This window comes from Leiobunum rupestre, chromosome 7 (genome assembly GCF_980474605.1).
Source record: "Leiobunum rupestre chromosome 7, qqLeiRupe1.1.hap1, whole genome shotgun sequence".
Taxonomy (NCBI): Eukaryota; Metazoa; Arthropoda; class Arachnida; order Opiliones; family Sclerosomatidae; genus Leiobunum; species Leiobunum rupestre.
This window is the reverse complement of record NC_143390.1, coordinates 52,127,747-52,149,331: the sequence shown is the minus strand read 5'-3', so window position 1 is coordinate 52,149,331 and position 21,585 is coordinate 52,127,747. Positions and strand designations below refer to the sequence as shown.

The following is a 21,585-nucleotide window of genomic DNA, read 5'->3' as shown; positions in this document are numbered from 1 at the left end:
TGAAAATTACGAATGTGCCGTGACTGCTGTCTCCTCTAAAATGACCAGAAAACGTTATCATATGACCGAAACAGCTCTAGGTGGCGATGCGGTGCCTTAGTTTTCCCGCCACTTCTTGTGTGTGTAGCGTCTGCTAGAGCCGAAAATAAATACATCTGGGGTCTATGTGTTATATTCTAATAATAAAACTAGTAACTTCTGAGGAAAATATTATATATTTTTATATATTTCAGCGCGATTTAAAACTTTGATTGTTAGTACCGTCTGCTAATGCGCGACCTGTTACTGCTTCCGTCTGCTGCCGAATGAGGGCGTATCCATAGTTTTCGGTCGCGAATAAGCGCTATCCATAGAGATAGAAAAGAAATAGAAGCACTATTGTATCTGTCGAAGTTGACCGCGAGTGCCGACCCCTTTTTCGCTCTTGTAGGAAGCCATGAGATGGGCAGATTACGTGGCGCCATCGACGCGCGGTGAAATGAAATACATTATGCCTTTTTGAAAAACAACTGTCATTTGATGTAAAAAATGGAAGGATAGATGGCGCTACAAATTCTGCCCATCTCCGCTTTCATACATGCGCGGGGGGGGGTATGAATTTTCCCGGTCCAAAACCGGGGTGCCTTAACGCAGTAATCTTCCCTCTATTTCTTTTCTATCTCTATGGCGCTACCTCGGAGAAGCTACCTAGACTCGTTTTGTTCGATGTGGTGTCTAAGGCTTCGCGCCGACCCCTTTCTGTTCTTCCAGAAAAAAAATTCAAGGTCGGAGTATCTCGAACCTTGGGAGTATCTACTCCAAGGTATCGCCATTGTCAGTATCTCTGGTATCGCCGACAGGGGTAATATCGTCTGGCACGTAACACGTGTCGTGTGACGTTTCGCGAGATTGTAACTGTTGACAATTGACAGGGGCTGGCGAAGTGGCAATCATTGATAATCAATTTTATTTTTGTTATATAATATAATATTTATTATTTTAATTTTTAACAATGGATGTAGATAAACAGCGTAAAAATACTTTCTACGTAGTGTTTATCTCGTTGGTTGTTGATTTACTGGCCTTTACAGTAATACTACCCCTAATTCCAAGTCATTTGGATTTCTACAGTGAACATGATTCTGTAAGTTTTTTAAACTTTTTTTGAGTGTTTAGAAAAATAATATGTTAATAATGCATTACCTTAATTAGCCAACAAACTATACTGTTTATTAGGGGAAAATAAACTAGTATTTGATTAGTCCAGATAAAGAGACTGTAACCTTAGCTGGGTAGGTCAAGATTGTGCAATATCTTCTAAATTCTTTGAGCTTTGAAAACTTTTCAGTTGGAGAATAATAGCTTTGTCATTATAAGACATACAATAAATAATAGATTTTATTTAGCTCTCTCACCATAGCTATATTTTTCTTAAAATGATTTTTTTGAACAGTGGTATAAGTAATTATGCTTTTATTTCTGTGATAGGGAGGTCTTTATCCATGGCTGAAGAACAAAGTTCGTTGGTTTCAACTACTTGTTGGTGCACCAGATGATTTCAACAAAGTTTTATTTGGAGGTTAGTATTTAATTGTGGCTTACTTAAATAATGTAATGGTGCTTCTATAATCTCGGAATGATCAGATGACATATTTTTGTGCAATTGTAAGGTATAAAAGTTAAAGGGCAATAAAATTTTGCTGTTGGATTCCAAGTAAGGTTTTTAAAGCTTAAACGTACTTGATGAAGCTTCAGGATATGTTTTTGTCCTACTCACAGCAGTCTCCCACTCAGTACACTTTTCTTAACAACGATATCTCACCTGCCTGAAGCACCAAGGTTTTAACAAATGTTCAAAGTTTTTTCCTCTATTTGTTAACTCTTAATGTTTTAACTTAATAATCAATTAATTAATTGGTATCTTAAATAAATTTAGGTTATGAGATCATATTTAATTGCTATTATTTTCAATGAAAAATACCCGTTTTCAAAAGTGACAAAAATGTACATGCCAGAGTGGTTTAATTGATTAATGTATTATAGAGTATTAGCACTCCGTAGAATTTTTTATGAATAGGTAAAAGCATGGGTGACTTCGTGTGACGTAGCACTGCCAATTCTCTTTAAAGGGCAAAAATGATTTTTTTACTCTGGGCGAAAGTTTGCGCTTTTCATAATTATACGCTTAGTAATTTTATGCTGACTACACTACACCATACTCTATTGTAAGAGTTGAGGTGCATTTGAGACATTGTTACACTTTTTACTGCTGCTCGATAGTAGGGGCAATCAGAGTAAATTAGAAACAGAAATGTCTTTTTTTTACCAGAAGGAGGAAGAGCCAAGTCCTTCTGTACAATTCGTGTGGACCCCGGTTTCAGGATCTCTGAAGTGAAGGGAATGGTTCACCGAAAAGTGCCTGAAATCGGGGTTGTATTCAAGAGCAGTGAATTTTTCCCACAGTAGTGTAAATTGCTTAACATTTTACTTTTTTTTTCAGTATTTTAAATATTTAGTAATATGCTGATTTTTTTTAGAAGTATACTTTAGGCATGTGCGAGTACCCCTTAGTAAAAAAGCTCGAAAATGGTTCGAGCATTAAATAGTCCATGGCTTAAATTTCGAGTACTCAAAACCAAGTTTCTTTAAACTCCTGAGTATTAAAAAATGGCGGGAAAACGAGAAATTAAAAAACCCCTTGACCCCACCTTATTGGCCGATGTAAAACTACTAGTAATTTTTGATTGGTTTGTGATATTAAATGAAAAAACTGAAACTAAACCAAAATCAAAAGTTTTTACATGACATAGCGTGTATGTTTATTGTTTGGCGATTTCCAGCTGCACTACCCTAGTTATTTTATGCCCCAGTTATTTGTTTAGGCTAATCCTGATTTAAAAATGGCATCAATTAAACGTAAAAGCTATTCTTTTCAAGAAGAAATACTAGAACCAAGTGATGGAAATGAAGATTCCAGTTCAAATAATTTGTTATCATCGAAAGAAAGTTCTGAAAGTTCCACAAGTGATTCAAGTTCTGATGAACAACCCCAGGGATCACAAGACAAAATTAAGCAAGAAAGCTAAAAACCCCATTTTAAGCTAAGCTCTAAACCCTTTTTAAAGCTAAGCCTAAAAGCCTGAAACACTTTTTAAACCTGAGCCTAAAAGCCTGAAACCCTTTTTAAACCTGAGCCTAAAAGCCTGAAACCCTTTTTAAACCTGAGCCTAAAAGCCTGAAACCCTTTTTAAACCTGAGCCTAAAAGCCTGAAACCCTTTTTAAACCTGAGCCTAAAAGCCTGAAACACTTTTTAAACCTGAGCCTAAAAGCCTGAAACCCTTTTTAAACCTGAGCCTAAAAGCCTGAAACCCTTTTTAAAGCTGAGCCTAAAAGCTCAAACCCTTTTATAAGTTTAGCCTAAAAGCTCGAAACCCTTTTATAAGTTTAGCCTAAAAGCTCGATAAAATTGTAAAGCTGGGCGCGATACTCAAAAGTTAAATTTTTAATACTCAAAGCTCGACTCGAAACCCAAAAATCAAGGCTCACACATGCCTAGTATACTTGAAAACACTTATTTGAAATTTATTTACTTCAAAACTAAACTACTTCCAATGAGAGAGAAATGAAAACAAATTTAAAAATTGGAGTGTCTATTTTGGCCCGTTTTTCGGGCTAAATTAGCTTACTTTCAAATACTTAGCTATTTTAGCCCAAAAAACGGGCCAAAATAGTCTTCACTGCGCGGCCAACACTATTTTGGCCTGTTTTTCGGGCTTCGATTTTTTACAGGCGAAATTAGTCACGGCCGCGCGGCGCACACTATTTTGGCCGGTTTTTCACAGCAATGAATTTGAAGGCTTATTTAGTCCTTATAGGGTGGAATCACTATTTTGGCCCCAGAAAAACGACGAAAAATAAAAACAGGCTAAAATTGTGTTCACCGCGCGGCCGTGACTAAGGGTAAAAGTTCGTCTGTTACACCCCCCGCTACTTTTTTATTCAAAAGTGCTCTTCGTTGCGGGTTTTCTACTAATAACGTCATGAATTTATTCATTTCAACCATGAATATTGAACTATATCATTACCCTTTCTACCATCTTGGTTTAGGATGGGTGGTGGCTTTCTGCCTTTTACTCAATCACTTCAGCCAATCAGGACTCCTGATTCTGGAGGCGGAAGTTTTCAAACTTTATTTAAAAATATTCCAGGATTATATGTTTTAACCGGCAAAGAAAAATAGCCACAATACTTTCAAAAATACTTTATTACTACAGATCAGTGGTTAATAATAAATAGGTAAAGACTATTTTCGCCTGTATTTATAACAACTAAAAATAAGTTCTTAAAACTTTTTACACAGGGCTCCTTGTGTAAGATTTGCATTGCTATACAACAGTTAAACATTAGACATACAAGGTGGACACAGAGCAGGGGTGTATTAACCATTAGGCAGAGTAGGCACCTACTCTAGGGCAGCATTTTTCTTGGGGTGCCAAAACTCTGATAAAGGCCCACGGTCGAAGTACTACTTAAAACAACGCCGAAAAGGTACCAAAAGACCAACGTTTGGGGAAGCTAAAATATATTTATTTATTAAAAACCGATATGCCCCTACTTAGCTGACCAACCCTTTAGACAATGCAAAGGGGCGCCAAATTTTTCTGTGCCTAGAGGCGCCAAAAGGGTTAATCTGCCCCTGACACAGAGGGCATGAGAAAATGTTCAAATAAACCATATTTTCTATTTCTGATCTTCTTGATTATCATTTCATTCAGGTTTCATTGGATCTCTGTTTTCATTTCTACAATACCTCTCGTGTCCTGTGATGGGTGCCATGTCGGATGTATATGGAAGGAAACCAATCCTCCTAATTAGTATGGTAAACTTTTTATTCCCAAAATTTCTTGGGCAAGTATATTTACCACCGTCTTACCAGCTCTTTTTCTGTAATATTTTAATTTAAAGCTGACAATTATCAGTATTTTTCTTCACTTTAGGTAAGCCTTGGGATTTCCTATGCAGTGTGGGCACTATCCCAGAATTTTACCATATTTGTGATTGCAAGAATAATTGGAGGAATTAGCAAAGGAAATATTGGACTCAGCGCTGCTGTAATTACTGATGTATCTGATGAAAAAACCAGAGGAAAAGGAATGGTAATTTTTTTAAATATATCTACAGACTTGAACACAATACATTTTCTTGAACCCGCAGCCTCTTATTTATGGATTTTTTCCTCATTCTTATTCAGTCATAGGTGTTGATAATATGCCATTTTCTTTCTAGGCCCTCATTGGAGTTGCATTTACTATTGGCTTTATAGTTGGTCCAATGATTGGTGCTGGTTTTGCTTCTTGGGGAAAAGATAAAGATGGACTCTTCTTTGTACCGGCAGCAATTTTTGCACTCACTTTAGCCTTAATTGATGTTTTATTTCTGTTCTTTTTTCTTGAGGAATCACTACCAACGAAGAATCGAGTAAGTTGATATGCCTTATAAGTTATACCTTAGATAGATCTGATAAGAACTTTTCCTGGGTTCATTGCAGAGATAATGCAATGTTAGCATTACCAAATGCAGGGGTTCTTGAAATGTTTCTCTTTCAGTGAATAAAATTTGGTTATGCACTTTCATACAAATTTTAGAACCATATAATTAAAATTTAATTTTGTTTTTGTTCCACCTAGGCACAATCATTTGCGAGTAGTATGTCTAAATCATTTCAATTGCTCAATCCATTATCATTGCTTACTTTTTCTGCAGTAGAAAATGTGCCTGAACCAGGTAATTATCATCAATAATATTCAACTTGATTTATTCGTATTCGTTGTCTCGTGTGAATAGGCTTTAAAGTCTCAAACAAGTTGCTCCATGTTCAATGGAGTCATTTTTGTAGACATTCTTTTGAGCTAAATTAAAATATTAATCTTATTCACCTTAATTGATAAATTGACATATTTTGCAGTAGGCTCCAACTAGTAGAAGTATTTTTAAAAAACTGTTTAACTACTAAACGTTATTGAAACTTAAAAAAAATTTAATTTAAACTTAAGTTTTGAACAAATTTTTCTTGACGATTTTAACAATGCTTGAAATTCGATCTTGGGTCTTCATTCTGTAAATTACTGACATGGTTTGTTTTTCCAGATAAATCTAGATTGGCAAAAATGGGAACTTTATACTTCATTTATATGTTTCTTTATGCTGGACTGGAGTATTCTTTAACGTTTTTGACACACTTGCGTTTCAACTACACTAGGTAGGATTTTAAGAACTTGTGAAAGGTATGGAATGTATTGGGTATTCAGAAATTCCACATTGGCGCTGGGTGTGATGAGTCTGTCATTTTGGTAGTAGGAAAATCATACCAGGAAGTATAGGCCATCATCACTCAAGCAAAACTAAGCTACATAGGATTTCTTGTACTTAGCACAGAATCATTATGGTTTCCTTAGTTTCTTGAACTAGTTTTAGGGAAAAGGCAGGTAAAATTCGAGAATTTTATTTTCTTATGCTACAGTACTGAGGTATGAAAAGTAAGGAGCTACATTAAATGCTGGCACGTCAGGCCCAAGTCAACTATCGACTTTTAATGCCTTTAAATCAGTGTGACCAGGTTACAATGCGTATGAGGGTAATGGGAAGCTCTTTGTGTCACACGAGCCAACAGCTCTCTTTACTCACGGTTAATCTGTACAAGTTTTTATGGAAAGGGGAAACAGAAGAACTCAGGTAGAAAACCATTTTAAACAGTAGAGAGGTAACATGAAAACTCAACCACTTACATAAGTCTTCTGCATTATATATTTTTTTAAATTTCTGTAGCACTGGCAGATAACAGAAAACCGTGCTGCCTGTTTTTTTTTTGGGCTCTTATTTGTTTTTACTGGACAATTATAACTTTGTATATTTAAAATTATGAGCTGTATTTAAAGGAAATTTAACTATGACTAGCTTGTAGTGGTAATAGTTTTTTTCCAAGCATCACTTAACATGTTTTTCTAAAATATTTTATGATAGTAATGGCCTCTAGCTTTAGTCAAGCAATTGTTTATTTTTCCCAGTCATGTGATTTGTTTATTTTAGTATTCAAATACCGTGACTTGTTAATTTTGTACAATCCAAGTGTACTTAACAAGTTGTTTTTAAATATAGATTTTAAGAAACCTTGCTTTACAAGCATTGTAAGTAAGATTGTGCTTTATAGAACCTCATGGTTGTATGCAATTTTATTCACTCGTGTAGTCCAGATTTGTAGAGCTTAAATAAAAGACTCGACTTCCTGTGGAATAATTTTTTGTGATTTTTGGCCTCAATTTGCCTGTCATTCAGTACTAAGATCTTTAGTTACCAAAATTAGGTGCTAGATTTTGCTACCATTTGATATTTATTTACCATTTAGTGCACTTTAATTACAGCATGTTTCTTTTCACTTAATTTATTATTTGTATGCCTTTTGGTTTTGTGCTTTTTTCCACGTGCACAATGTAGCATGCAGCAAGGAAAACTGTATCTGTTCTGTGGATTAATAATGGCTGTTGTCCAAGGTTTGTTTTTTAATCTTTTCTTATTTTTGATAACCATTGTGTCTGAGAAACAAATTGATGCAATCAAAAGTAAATAATAAAGATCTCTCTAATATAGAATCCAACATAGAAGTAATGTTAAGTTCAATTTCTTCAGAGATGTTTGAAACCTTATCTTGTCTATATCGCGTAGCCAGCTTCGTTTTGGCTGGGCCAAAGTTCAAAGCACAGTTAAGCCTTTGCCTGGCTGAGTTAGTCTTGAATTGAAGTTTAAACCAGAATATACATCTTGAAACATAATTTCAGTTAATTGTGGTTCAATGCCTCTAATATCATAAACCAAATATCTACCGTTAGCTGCTGCCGCTCTACAACTTTTCTATTCAAATTCCTGGAGCAATCGCAGCATTCTCAAAAAGCATTTGACTAGAAATTAAGATTTAATCGAAGGCACCAATCCTAAAAATTTCTTAAGTATCATTTCTATGGTGGATTCTTAACTCTGAAGGAACCTTATTACAGACTGATGAACTTATAAATAAATTAGAGGCACCTTCTGAAACAGTGGAAATTTTAGGGGACTGAACAAATGTATTCCTTTCTTTGTGTAATATTTGTACCTGAATTCAATTAATAAACCACTTTAAGATTATTTTTGGAAGCATTAATGGGCCCCACTGGCGTTTGAATTTTACTAGTTTGCTGCGCGAGCTCTGGAAAATTCTAGCTGGTCCTGTTATCATGTGATACAAAAAGGTGGAGCTACTGGATTTTGACCCAGATTTTTCAAACGCCGGTGTGGCCCTTTAAGGAATACTTTCTTAACCGGAGATAAATTATTTGGTAGCATAGTGCCACCTGTACTCGATCCTGAAAAAGTTTGGAATCTATGATTACCACAGCTCCTAAATCTGACACAAAAGATATTGGCATTTACATTAAAATAAATTACATAGGTATAGTTAATTAATGTTCCTCATTTGATTGAGGAACATTTGAGGCTTCTCTCTTCTCTGCAGGCTTTGTTTCATATTACTTTTGATCTTAACGGGGTAAATGTTCAGTAGACTATTTAGTAACCCGTCGCTTAAAACTATTATATTGTTTGTCCTGAACCTGTACCCCACTAAAATCTTACGCTAGTTAAACCACATCAATACCCTTATGTTGAATGCTTTGTTTATTGAACCTGGAAAAAAGAGCTCAAAATAGGCTAATAAATTGTGCTCTTACTTGGGAATTAAAGAAAACCTCACCACAACTGCCTCCACTTTACGCAGAACTGCTTCTAATAAAACAGTCCAATGTGTTAATAATAATAAAAGGCTTTTATTGGATATCTCTTTCAGCTGAGCTGATTTGCAAATTAAGTTAAAAAAAACAAAGATAATCGAAAATCAGGCTGATCTACAAACTTATACCATGGTACTTAACTAGTACTTTTTCTGCACAGAGATAGGCTTAGGCTTTCTCCATAAAAGTTTGATACTTGTGTATTAAATGTGGTTGCTTAAAATGGTCATAAAGGTAATCTGGGCAGTTGCCTTTGGACACCATATGCATAAGTAAAATAATATTAAGTTGGTGCAGCTAGCTGCTTTAATGTTAACCATATACCAACTATTCACGCATGTCTGTAAAGTGAACATTGCATTTTCTTCTTGGCCACAGAGCTAGCTCTGATATTATGGACAACCTGTAACCTCCTTAAACGATATTATTTTGCTGAGTTATAAGAAACAATTCCTTTTGTGAAGATTGGTTGAATCATTTTTTTTTTACATAACGGATTTAGAGTGTGGGATCTTAAAGTCTACCTGCACTGTCTCCTATTTTCTCGGTGCATCTCCTTATAGCACCTTCTATAGAAATAAATTCCGTTTTTAAAAGTGCGCATGACTTAATTTATAGCATCATTGAGGTCATAGATGCTAGTTAATTTGGTGGGCTCGAATGTAAATAAGATTTAATTTGTGTTGCTAATGTACTCATTTAGACTACAGCAGCGCCAACTGTGAAATAATTATTCCCTGGTAGAAATGTTTCTTTCATACAGATGGGGTAGAGATAGTTTCATCCATTGGTATTTAAAACCATGATACGGTAATCAGAGCCCTCTATTTCTTCATTGTACAACGCGACATAACTTGTCCTGGAAATTTTGCTTTTTAATTTCTAGGGTGTAGCCAAATGTTGCCATACGTAATCATGATCTAGGCAATTTGGCGGTTTGAGTAAAATATATTTTGTTTGGCTTCTTCTACGTCATACATTCAAGATTTCGTGTTTTCAAGTCAATTGAAAGTGGAAGTTTGCTAAAATACACATTTTCTATTTGGAATAACTTATAAAATAATTAATATTTTAATATGAAATTTTGACTATACATAATTTTTATAAAATATGAAATTTTAATTTTTGGGTGCAGGTAGACTTTAATGAGGTATATAGTGGCCTTGAAGCCTTCTAGAAGTTCATTTGGCATATTACCTATGGTGTCTGGTCTTCCTTTGGCATTTGAGGGGTGTTTCTTACCTTGTTTTGTAGTTTTTTTTACATAGCTGTATGTATGATAACTAAATTTGTCAGTTCTATATTTTCTTGATTGACGTGCTTTATACTTTTAGTAAGGTTATGGTTTTTCTTTAGAGATCCTTTGTGTTCATTGTATGTTTTATTTTCATTCAGCTGTTTACTATTAGCTTTGTTTTCTGTAGGTATATCTATGTTCTGCCCTCTATGACTTGATAATACATGGGGTGTATTGATTTGTTTGGTAGTAGTAGAATCGCTTAGCAGATTCCAAGGGAGTTCCAGCATACATGTAGATAATTCGTCTAGGATTGGTTTTATATTGATTTACGTTTTCACATCCCTCAGAAATATCTGCCAGCTCTTGCGCGGTAGTCTCCTTTAGTTTCAAAATTCTCACCAAGTGTAGTTATCTCCTGCTTTATTGTTTCCACTTCTGGTACCATAATGCTGATATAAGTTCCACACTGGCAATTTTGTTCAGTTTGTCTGTTTTAAATTTTTTTATCTCTGGTTGCAGCATATTAACTGCCCAAGCTGGAAAAAGTCCACTTGTCCTTTCGATATTTTGATTGAATGTTTTATCAGATCTACAAGAACAGCACTAGTTTCCAGCCGGTGCATACCAAGATGCTCAAACCTTTGAGTTGCATAAAAAGCACAGACACAAATTACATGAGAGGAAGTTTCCTCCTCTGCAAGGCATGCCCTGCACGTAGGACTCTTGACTGATACCAATCAGATGCAGATGTCTATTAAGCTGGCAGTGACCTGAAAGTAGGCCCGTAACCACCCTGATACTACTCTTAGAGAGCGAGAGCAACTCAGTTGCTCTGTTCTTAGAAGGCCCAGGGATTATCTCCTTGGCCTACTTCTAAAGCCAAAGTGTGACCTGTCTCTAAGCCATAGCGCCATGCACATGGTTGCGAACCAGGCCATTAGGTATCGAAATCTAGCTTCCGCACCCCTCTTGGCTAGAGTGTCGGCCTTTTCATTACCATGATGCCCCTATGACCAGGCACACAATAAGAGATCAAAACAGCTAAGAACGAGCTTAGATGAGATACTAAACTGATTTAGAGCCTTAGGGGCAGCCTGGCTATCCAAGAAAATCTGAACAGTCTTGGTGTGGCTACTTTCTTAATTAGCAGACCTCCACCAACCATTATGTAGTAACCGATAGGCACTCATAATTGCAACTTCCTCTATATAAAGATGAAGGGGTAGAATATTCAGGAGCACTTCCAGAGAAGCGCTTGGCGCTGTTCTCATAGCTCCTGTAATGCTGACACAGGCCAGCCTTTCCACAGTGTGTAATAACATAAACTATATATGGTAAAAATTATCATAAATTCATAAACAAAATCAAAGAAATGAGATTTTAGTTAGTTTCTTCTTTGCCGCGAAGGCATATGTGCCAAAGTACATTTAATTATAGATATTGGGCATTTTAAAATGAATGGTAAAAATAAAATTCATATTCTGGAAAAGGTAAATGTGTATGGATAGGATATTGAATAGAGTAAAGCGGCGTACTTAAGGCTGAGGTCGTCGCTCTTGCTAGTGGCTAACCTCAGCAAGGCGTTCGCTATGGATGCCTTATTTCATATCAACAACTTGCTAACATTGCCTACATTTCTTTGGCGGTACTTTTAAGGGTGTTAATTAATGACAATTAAACTACACTAATAATGTAATGGATATTTACATTTGTCCAAAATATTTAGAGTAAGAATGATTTGGCAGTTCTGGTTGATTATCCAATTAGGCAATTAGCTGATGTGTTTAATTTTAATGGCCAGTACTAATGGCCCCTGTCTTGATTTGAAATATAATAGTTCTGATATATTTGTCCCTTAATTTTGGTAAAGCCATTAGCTAGTTTCCATGTGGCATTCAAAAACTAAAGTATGGTTTGATCATTGGAGCGTATTACTTTTATTTATAATGTCCAGTGACTCGGACTCGGTGACTTACATTTGGTGTTGGCTGCTCAAGAAATATCAGTAAACACATAGCTAAATTAAGATGAAATAAAATTGGGGCAAGAGATTTTGTACAAGTCATATTTTCTTTTCGTATAACAGAATAGTCTATTTTAGAAAGTATTGCCCCATAATCTTATAAATGAATCTATTTGGACTTGCCTAACTTGTTTTTGGGTCAGGTTGATTTTATTTATTTAAATCGGATTTTTAATGATTTTGATTTAATTGATTTTATAAGGTTGTATGCCTGTTTTTCTTGACAAATTGATAATTAATTTGAGTGCAGCGATAACGTAACTATATTTTAAATTAATCTTCATTAAATTAAATTATGAATTAATAAAAAAATTAAATTCCACTTCCTCTTAATTGAAATTTCTTAAGAATTTACTTTAGCACATTTTCATGAATGCATTGAAGTATAATACGTGTTTTAGTGTTGTTTAGTAAGCGACTTGCACAAAATTACTAGTTAGACAAGGAATAAAGACAACGATGTTAAAAGTGCACAAGAAATGGTTTTATTTAAAAATTAAGATGCTAAAACCTGACTAATTTTGGCCGCATCATTGCCCCATCATCTGGCCAAACCCCTGATGACGGAGCAATGATGCCGCCGAAACTAATATTTTAATTTTTAATTAAAGCCATTTCTTGTGTACTTTTAATAATTGTTGTCTTTATTACTTTGTCTAACTAGAATAATACGTAATTAAAATCAATGATTTTTATAAGTCACTTGATTTAAATCGATTAGAAAACCCTGCTTTCTCTCCACATCATAATGGTAATGCCACATGGTTTTTTCATATACTCCTCTTACCACATTTTTACAAGGTGTGCATGGTCAGTCTCCTTCAACCTCCACAGGTATTGCAAGCTCTGGTTCTATTTATCATTTTAATGTTATTTTATTTTATTTTTATTTTAGGTGGATATGTGAGACGCATAAAGCCAGGAGATGAGTCTAAAATTGCATTGAGGGTATTGGAATGATTTTTATCAGTTACTTATTTTTCAGTGTGGTATATAATTTATCTTGTTCCAGGGGTTCTTGATCATAATTCCTTCTTTCATATTGGTTGGAATTGCTTCAAATGCTATTGTCCTATACACTGGTCTTGCAATGTATGCATATGGTAAGTTGACATAGTTTTCCTAAATGTTCATAGTTCAGCAACTGTTGGTATCGAAGGAGCATCAAAGCAAACCAGCACCGCTTTTCTCGTGTAATAACGATTGACAGCTTGGTCTGTGTTGTCATTGATTTTTGATATCTCTATGCTATTTAAGAACAGTCTGAGCGGTTGGTCTAGCTGCCCACATTGTCAATCCCCAAAAATTTGAGTAGTCTGTGAGTGTGGGGTTAAAATTTGTGCATAACAAAATAGAATCTCTGCTTTCAGCCTTTAAACTGAAAACAAATAATGTTTAGATTATTCTACCCAAACCAATCTAATAAAAATTGTAAAGAACATAAATGTTTTAACAAAATTATTAGCACCAAAATTTCCAGCCAGAAGCGCAGCTACATGTGCAGATTATGAATGGCCTTAATATCCTTAATTAAATGGCCCCTCAATAACGCAAATATCATTGGAAAATGTGAAATGCTTTAAACATAATTTTTTTAACGATAAAATTAAAAAATTTTGTAGTAGGAAAATCAGTGCAAAGTGTTTGGAGATTTATGAATTATTATTTCTTAACCTACATGTATAAATATTCTAACAGTGAAACTGGTGTCAACCTAAATTGAGTAGTCAATGTTACCACTTCAATTTTCGGTACTCCGATTACGTAATAAGTGGTAGACTACTACGATTATGCATTAATTAGCGATTGTAGTGTTAATACCCTAATGATTTTTGCCTCATGTACGACAACTAATTCCAGTGCCTAGGCCCTTCAGATAATCCTAGGTAATAGCACTTGAAAGTTGGAAATCGCAAGTGCACCTTATTCACTAGTGACACTGTACCACTGAATCTTACGAAATTACCAAACCTTTTTTCTTTTAGCAGAGTATTCACATCACCAGGTGAGATAACCCTAAGTTACTTTAGTTTTGTAACATTTTTTTAAATAATGTACTATGTTTAAGTAAAAATTTAAAGTAATTATTCATGAATATGTATATAAATGACTTCTCACAGATGGTTCACGTTATTTTGTTAAAAATAAGCTTTACAGTTATAAATCTCTCTAGAATAAAAATATAAAATGAAAAGGAATGTAACTCCAATATTTAGAAAGCGATGCTATCGATTGCCTGTGAGATATTTAACAATTTAAACATACCAACTATCTCTGAAAAGCTAAGCCTTGATGAAACTTTGGAAGAAAACCTGAGTCAATGTTTGCCATATTATTATTAAATAATAAATGCTCTGTTATAAAAACTATTCTAATAATATTATTAAATAGATTAATGATAAATACTGCAAAAAGGAAGCGTAACCATAACGCGTCATTTTAGGAACTAACGCTTTGACTGCTTATAAATATCAGCTGACTCAGCTGAGTTCCAGGGGGGGCACAGGGGGCACATTCCCCCCCCCCGAAACGTATGGTCGTACGTGCAAATATTTTTATTTTTTTCAATGGCTTGTGCCCCCACCCCCCCCCCCCCCCCCCCGAAACAAAATCTACTGAGTTCTACTTCACTATAAATTGGCTCCGTCACCTAGGGTATTCCAGTTGAATATTCATGGGTTAAATAGATTCGTGGTATTTATTTATATTAGGGAGAATGACTGTTGAGGCAATCTGCGGACATCATGGTAAAATTTTCTCTTGACACCAGGTTGGGAATGGAAAAATGTTACTTTTCAGAAGACGTCCGTTTTAGGGAACCAATGAGATACCAGCTTTGATTTTGTGTAGAGGGAAGGATCTTAATATTAGAAGATGAAGGGGATTGGAAGCAACGCTAAGAATTGTCTCATAGTAGTCAGTCTCCCTTGGTATAATTCTATACATACTTGACAGGACTTATATATCAAATGTAAGACTGGCCGCTTTCAGGGTAATAACATTATGGGAGTGCCATTCCCCTTTTTGGGGAGGGGGGGTTGAGTAAAGTCCAAAGTCTTTTAAAATTGGGCTCTTTAGAGTCTGTAAAAATGGTTTCAAATCCTATCTCAAATTTATCCCTTAAAGAAAATTAATTACTAAGTACTAAATGATAAGTTTAATAAATACTAAATTGTATATGAAAATTATTTTATACTATGAGGAATTTTGGTTCAAAAGCTAGCCAATTTATAAGATTTTTAACAAATTTTAATAAAAAAATGTAATTATGGAGCATCGTGCCACTTTTATTAAACATAAATTTTATTAATTTAGTTACAAACTTTAAAAATAATCGATTGAGCTCAATCAAGGAAAACTTACACCCTAAATTCTAGTCCATTTCTGGTAATTTCTAGCCCTTGGTGAAGGACTCTGATACTCGTTAAGAGTCCCACAAATAGCAGTTTTGAGTCTCGAACTCAGACTTGCACAACAAATAAACACTTAACTTAACCAAATGAAAAATCCACCTTTAAACACCTTAATTTTTATCAGTTTGATTAAATCTAATAACGATTTCAGTTTATTCTTTGTTAGAAACTTTATTTGGTGTAAAACACTTTGGATAACTATGAAATAAAAATGTGTTCAGTTTCTTAATAAGATATGACACAGTGAATCAACCCCATTTTGTAAAACTGTTTTTATTAAACTGTTCTTTTTCTTCTTATAAACACTTTTTTTTCTTAAAATAGGTGCATTATTGCATATTAGGATGTAATTTTTTGTGTGCTTTGTTGTGTATTGTCATAAGCCTATCAACCCTAAGTTCGAATCTAAAGGCAGTGTTGATTCAAGCAAATGACTGGCGAAAGTACAGCGCTAAATCCACCCGGTGGCGGAAAAGAGAAACGTAACGCATCCCGCAATGCATGATGCCAGCTGCTTTGGTAAGAGAGAGGTGCGTAGAGAGAGAAAGGGGGAAGGAAGCAGCCTCAATTTATCTCTACCAGGTGCCGATACTATCGCCTGATTTCTTCTTTTTCGCCCGTCCAGTGGTGGTACAAATGGCGCTATGCGCGTTTCAAACTTAGAGATTATAGGCTTATGGTATTGTACATAAAATATTTAGGATACACAATTTTTTTTTTTTTTTTTTCAATTTACGTTTCAGCATCAGCCACTGTAGTACCATGCCTTATGACTTTAGTATCTAACTTTGGAAGGTCTGATCAGAAAGGCACTATACTTGGAATATTTCGTTCACTTGGAGCGCTAGCCAGAGCTGTTGGACCACTAACATTTTCTGCTGGTACTGTTTTTCTTATTAAGCTTTAAGAAAGATGTGTGAATTATAGTTTCTTTACTATATCCAGCTTTTTGAAGGAGTTTCTTAGTTAAGGGATCCATCAGCCTTAACCTGCCAATGGAGAATGGAACTGAAGATCAAATTCAAATATTTTTTATTGTTAAATCAATATTAAGATATGATATTCCAGACAGGATTTTATCATGTATTCCTCCATTCTCACTCGGTTCTCCCTCCTAGGACAGGTCAGGGGGAAAATGTCATTATCCACCTTACGAGGCTGGTGGAACCCTTTCACTTGAATACAAGCTACAAATCTGAAGTAGCCTGATTCAATTAGAATATTGTTCATTCTTCTATTGTTTTTAATTAAGTTTTAAGAGTGCCCACCTTTGTTAATGATTTAAAGTGCGTATTACTTCATTTTCAAGATATTGGCCAAAATTCAATTTATTAATGTCATGTTTTTTCTTTAGTTTCACATAACAAGTTTTACAGTAGTTGGGTTCAAAATTGTTATCAGGGTGTAATTGTTTTTTTAGTTAATGGGTAATGCAGGGGGATCAATGGATAATATGTTGTAGATAAACCTACCAGGGGATTAAATATGTCAGGATAGACTAAGATCGAGATAATTCCTTATTACGACGCGTATAGGGGAATGAGCAGTGTACTGGTGCAGTTTCTATCTATACGATATGATTCCAATCTGCATCACATAATAAAGAGTAATTTTTGTATTTTTTAGAAACATAAGGTTTGGGAAGCTACTGGTAACTTCAATTAGTATCTGGCAAAAGCTGTAATTTAAATTGTTAAAAAATTGTATGAAGGTATTTTATTCCAGTTTTCTGGAGTATGGGGCCAACATTCTGCTACTGTCTTGGTGGACTTCTGTTAATACTGCCATACCTACAATTGAAACGTTTTACCAAAGCAGTTCAAATACACAGTAAATCTTGATTAGAAGTAATTTAAAAATGGTTGGTATTTACTTAGTTTTACCACTTGCACCAAAAGTGTACAGGAAAAACAACAAGTTTTTAAGGTAAATCCAATTAAGTATTAAAAAAACCACATTGACATTGTTTAGCTACATTGAAGCTACAGCTGTAATTTGTTTAAACCCTGAATTGTTTTTTCTTTGCTTGAGGCCCTGAGGTGTTAAATTGAATTTCTGTGCACAGGTTCCTCATTTTATATTTATTATAATATCCAATCCATTTTGCGTGTGCTATTGTTTTTCCTTTATTCTACGATTTTTCTGACTTGTATATTTTGATAATTAATAATAAAATTACTTGTTTCAGGATTGTTTTAATGGTGGGAGTGAAATGAATTTAGCATGATGAATGTAGTGGAATTTTTTAAATAATGAGGTTCTTAATATAACTTTTATCTTGTTACGGTTGTGCACAATTCCCAGTGCTTTAGATGATTCTTAAAAGCAACTTCGTTTTATCAACATTTTTTAATTATCTAATTGTTTCTTTGTACAGGCGTTAATTGAGGTTTTTATTTATAATTTAGGGCCAATTTAAAAACCAATACAATATTTTATAAGGGTGTTGCAAATTGGTTGAGCACAGGGGGGCAAAAGTCTTGGGTGGGAGAACTTTTCTGCTAAGGTTTAAGTTTTTCTATAGCGTAATACCCTTGCTTCTTTCAAGACAAGCGCTGTTTGTGATGAGTTAAATCAGTGGCAGTGGGGTACCAAAGTTATTTTTCAATTCATACACGAAGAAAGAATTAATTAACTAAAATCCATTACTTAATATTGTCCAAAAAAGTTATTCCTTGTGTACCTCAGTCTACTACACAACTAATGTAGATTAAATTATATATTGAAATATGTAATCTTTCTCGTGGTTCCTTCGTGTTTCCTCCTTTACCCATTTTTTTAATTCAAATGTATTTCAAAAATAATTAAATGAAATGTGACTTATAAAATTTTAAGGGAGGGGGGGCAAATGCATACATTATTCCCCTGTACCCCCATATTCCACTGCCACTGAATTATGTGACATATTAGAGATGGTTAAACACTATTCTTTGTACAACCAAATCAGTTGGTCTTTGTTTCATGTGATCAATTGTTATTATATTTCTATCAGAAGTTATCTGATTCCAATAGGAATAATGTACATGGCATTTTCCCCAACGTTTTTTTTATTTTTGGCATTCACTCTTCGAAAATTTCTTTACACATCACATGAGAGGGGGGATGACAGCAATTGTGAAACATTTCCCTGACTCAATGAGCCACTCTCAAATACTGGCTCAGAAAAGCACATTTATAAGACCTATCTCTATAGAGGAGAAGGCTGTACATGAAAATAACCATCGCTTGGATTGAATCCCCTTCATCGGCATTGGGGGAAATGCCACTAATTTTGAATCCAATAACTTTCGTTCATTAACTTCTGCTTTTACTACTAATTTAAATTGTTTCCAATCTGATCCCTCCATTTATGCTTCTTTTTCTATCAAATTAAAAGTTTGGTAGAGTTTGATATTAAGAGGACTAAATCAAATACATTTTGTTAACCTTAGGCCCAGCCCTAATTATTTAATATTTTACCTGATTTTACTTGAAAAAACGTAAAAATTACTCTTTGGGAACTCGTACTTAAATACTGTTACCTTACCTGTGGAGTTATTTCCTATAGGCTATTATATTTTTAATGTTTTAATGGGTGTCAGTCTGTGCCAAATGGAATGCCAAAGCAACTAGTGATACTTTTACATTTCTGTTATGTAGTGAAAATTGAAGTTGTAATATGTAAATTTTATGATAACATTTTGTACTCATGATAATTGAGTCCCTCTTTTCTGAACTGTTGTGGTAGTCCAGTAAATTTAGGATTTAACTTGGGGGAAAATTGCAACCAGGCCCAATTTTTACATCCACTTAATTTAAACGTAATAAGTCAAACATCTCCATTGTCAATTAATTTTATATGGTGGAACATAGACAACCCTGAAAGGTTTTTTATTACTAATATCTATGTTAGTATTGAATTTAGAGGTATACATTCTATTACATAAAGTTTTGGCAATAGGCGCTTACATAAAACATCTTCAATTAAATTACCAAGAAGTAATATTTTTGAGAGCCAGTTCCTGCAAGTTACTGTTTATATAGTTTATATGTTTTATTTGAGCACCTATTCCCTACAAAAAAGTTCGTACACCAAATTATCATATGAACAATTGTGTTTTTGCAATTGTGGTTTTCCTGAGAGTGTAGTATAATATATAAAGTGAGATTTATCGTGTGAACATTTTACACCTGGACATTTTGTAGCAGATTATTTAGCTTTAAATGTAATACAAAGTAACATAGGCACCCCAAAAATGGGTTTTTAGCTAATGTCTATTTTTATCATATAAAATTGTGCGTACAACCAAATAATGGGGCGTTTTGACACTTCATGTTTTAAGACTAATAGATGCATGCAAAGTTCAACCTGATTGCAATTTTTCCGAAGTTTGAGTAAATTTTTTATTTAAGTTGGGTGCCAAGTTATTTTGTTGTGGAACCCAATATTAGTAATGTGTGCTATTTGTGTACACTTCTTCTGTTTGTAACTAAGGCCTTTATAAGGTTTAAAGTGATGCTACATGTATGTAGTCTTTGGTACTACTTTTGTAGTGTTGCTAAAGTTCAGTTCTCTATCATTATTATGACCCTAGAAAGTCACTGAATGAAAACCAAATGCTCCATTTTGCATAACTATGTAGTTGAGATAATATATTTATGCATAAAGTTTTGGGAGTTGAAGTCTTTCAGGGTTTTGAGAATTTCTTTTGGTTTTGAAATTAGATAAGGAAATGATATAAAATATTACATTTAAGCCAGCTAATTTAGGGCTCTCAGCTATTATGACACTTGACTTGTTAAAAAAAAATTGAAAGTTTAATAGAATCATTATTAAATAAAATTTTAAACCACATCTGAAATTAGAGGCAAGAATGTATTTATTTATATTTAGGGAGAAAGACAATAAGTTGCGAAGATCCTCTGTGGAATGATATACTGGGCTGATTTGATTTTTTTGGCGGTGGAGGAGCTTACTTTTCGAGCAAAACATTTCTCAACAGAGTTTAAATGAATACATTCTAGGTATATAATTTTGGAAAATATTTTCTGAATTTATAGGTATGTAAGAAATATTTTTAATGAAACTTTATTAAAACCTGGTGTATGGAAATAAATTACATAAAAATACCCAATGAAAATAGATATTTAAGTTGGTAAAATAAGTAGAGAAAACCAACAGAGGTAAAGCACCCAAAATGTTAAAATTCTAGGTTTCCACAAAATTTGAAAATAAATAGTCAAGTTAAACAGCTCAATTTAAAATGAGTCACGAGCTAAGGTAGGAATGTTCTCTTCAAATTCTCGCAAACAAATCAAAATGCCTCATCTCCATATTATGCTTGTGATTAAATTTTTGTTATGATCTGATAAGTTATCGGTAATTAATTTATTTTTCAATGTATATTTAATCGTGCAAGTTTTTAATTAAAATTGGTTTTATATTGGGTCCTAAATTTGTGATGTTATTCAAGTAATTTTGCAATTAACTATGTTAAATATTTTATTGTGACATCATAAATAAGTGTATAATATTGTTACAATATTATAAACTTATGATCATACATGTATTCCTCTGACAGGCGAGTAAGAATTCTAAGTGGGAGTGATCCAAAAAGTGTTCGAATACTCATTAGGATTCAGTGGAATTGCTAGACTGATTTAAGGGGCGCTTTGGCCAAAACAAATTTAAATAAAACTTCTTCAAAATTCTAAGCCTAAAAAAATTATGGTTTCATTGTTGGCATGTCCAGGTGGAGAAAGCAAATTTATTCTCTCTTCCCATTCCAGTAATGTAAAATTTGCAAGAGGTTTTTGAAGGGCGCGCTTCATTGGAGATAGTTCAGGTCCCCAAAACGCGATGGCGCTAGTGAAAACGTTTCATACTATCATTACTATGGAACGATCCGGAAAATGTTATATATGATTTTTCCGGTGGTCAATTTTACTTTAAAGATATTTAATGGAAAATATCATAAGTGAGGACAAGAAATGTTTACAATTTTATTACCTCTCCGAGGGGTTATACAACGACCGTGTCTGTCTGTGGGTCTGTGGGTGGGTCTGTCTGTCTGTCAGGACTGCGAACGCGTTCGCATTTTCGGTGCAAAGTGTAATCACTGCGTACGCAG

General features: G+C 34.2%; 1 protein-coding gene across 4 annotated transcripts; it reads left to right on the top strand.

Annotated features, from left to right (window-relative positions):
- Positions 1-679: 679 nt before the first annotated feature.
- rtet (major facilitator superfamily domain-containing protein rtet) lies at positions 680-20,898 on the top strand. 4 transcript variants are annotated; one of them, XR_016482321.1, is made up of 13 exons: positions 680-1,123; positions 1,468-1,558; positions 4,756-4,859; positions 4,978-5,136; positions 5,267-5,458; positions 5,668-5,764; positions 6,128-6,239; positions 7,472-7,527; positions 12,958-13,010; positions 13,075-13,165; positions 14,051-14,067; positions 16,219-16,356; positions 17,201-17,336. XR_016482321.1 is itself a non-coding variant. In XM_090180986.1 (13 exons), exons 1-12 carry the CDS (start codon positions 992-994, stop codon positions 17,314-17,316), a joined length of 1,341 nt encoding a protein of 446 aa, XP_090037112.1. In that variant the 5' UTR covers positions 684-991; the 3' UTR covers positions 17,317-17,336; positions 17,664-20,898. The 4 variants fall into 4 exon arrangements, 3 of the variants coding, with proteins under 3 accessions (XP_090037114.1, XP_090037112.1, XP_090037113.1); XM_090180986.1 differs by lacking the exon at positions 14,051-14,067 and adding an exon at positions 17,664-20,898 and having other exon boundaries at positions 684-1,123; XM_090180988.1 differs by lacking the exons at positions 14,051-14,067; positions 17,201-17,336 and adding an exon at positions 16,421-17,186.
- The last annotated feature ends 687 nt before the right edge of the window (positions 20,899-21,585 follow it).

What these genes read in the sequence shown, in the direction of transcription:
- rtet (XM_090180986.1), top strand. Translation starts at nt 992, where the DNA reads ATGGATGTAGATAAACAGCGTAAAAATACTTTCTACGTAGTGTTTATC. An exon ending in AAACCAGAGGAAAAGGAATG is followed by an intron (nt 5,137 to 5,266) that starts GTAATTTTTTTA and finishes TTTTCTTTCTAG; the next exon opens with GCCCTCATTGGAGTTGCATT. An exon ending in ACCACTAACATTTTCTGCTG is followed by an intron (nt 16,357 to 17,200) that starts GTACTGTTTTTC and finishes ATTTTATTCCAG; the next exon opens with TTTTCTGGAGTATGGGGCCA.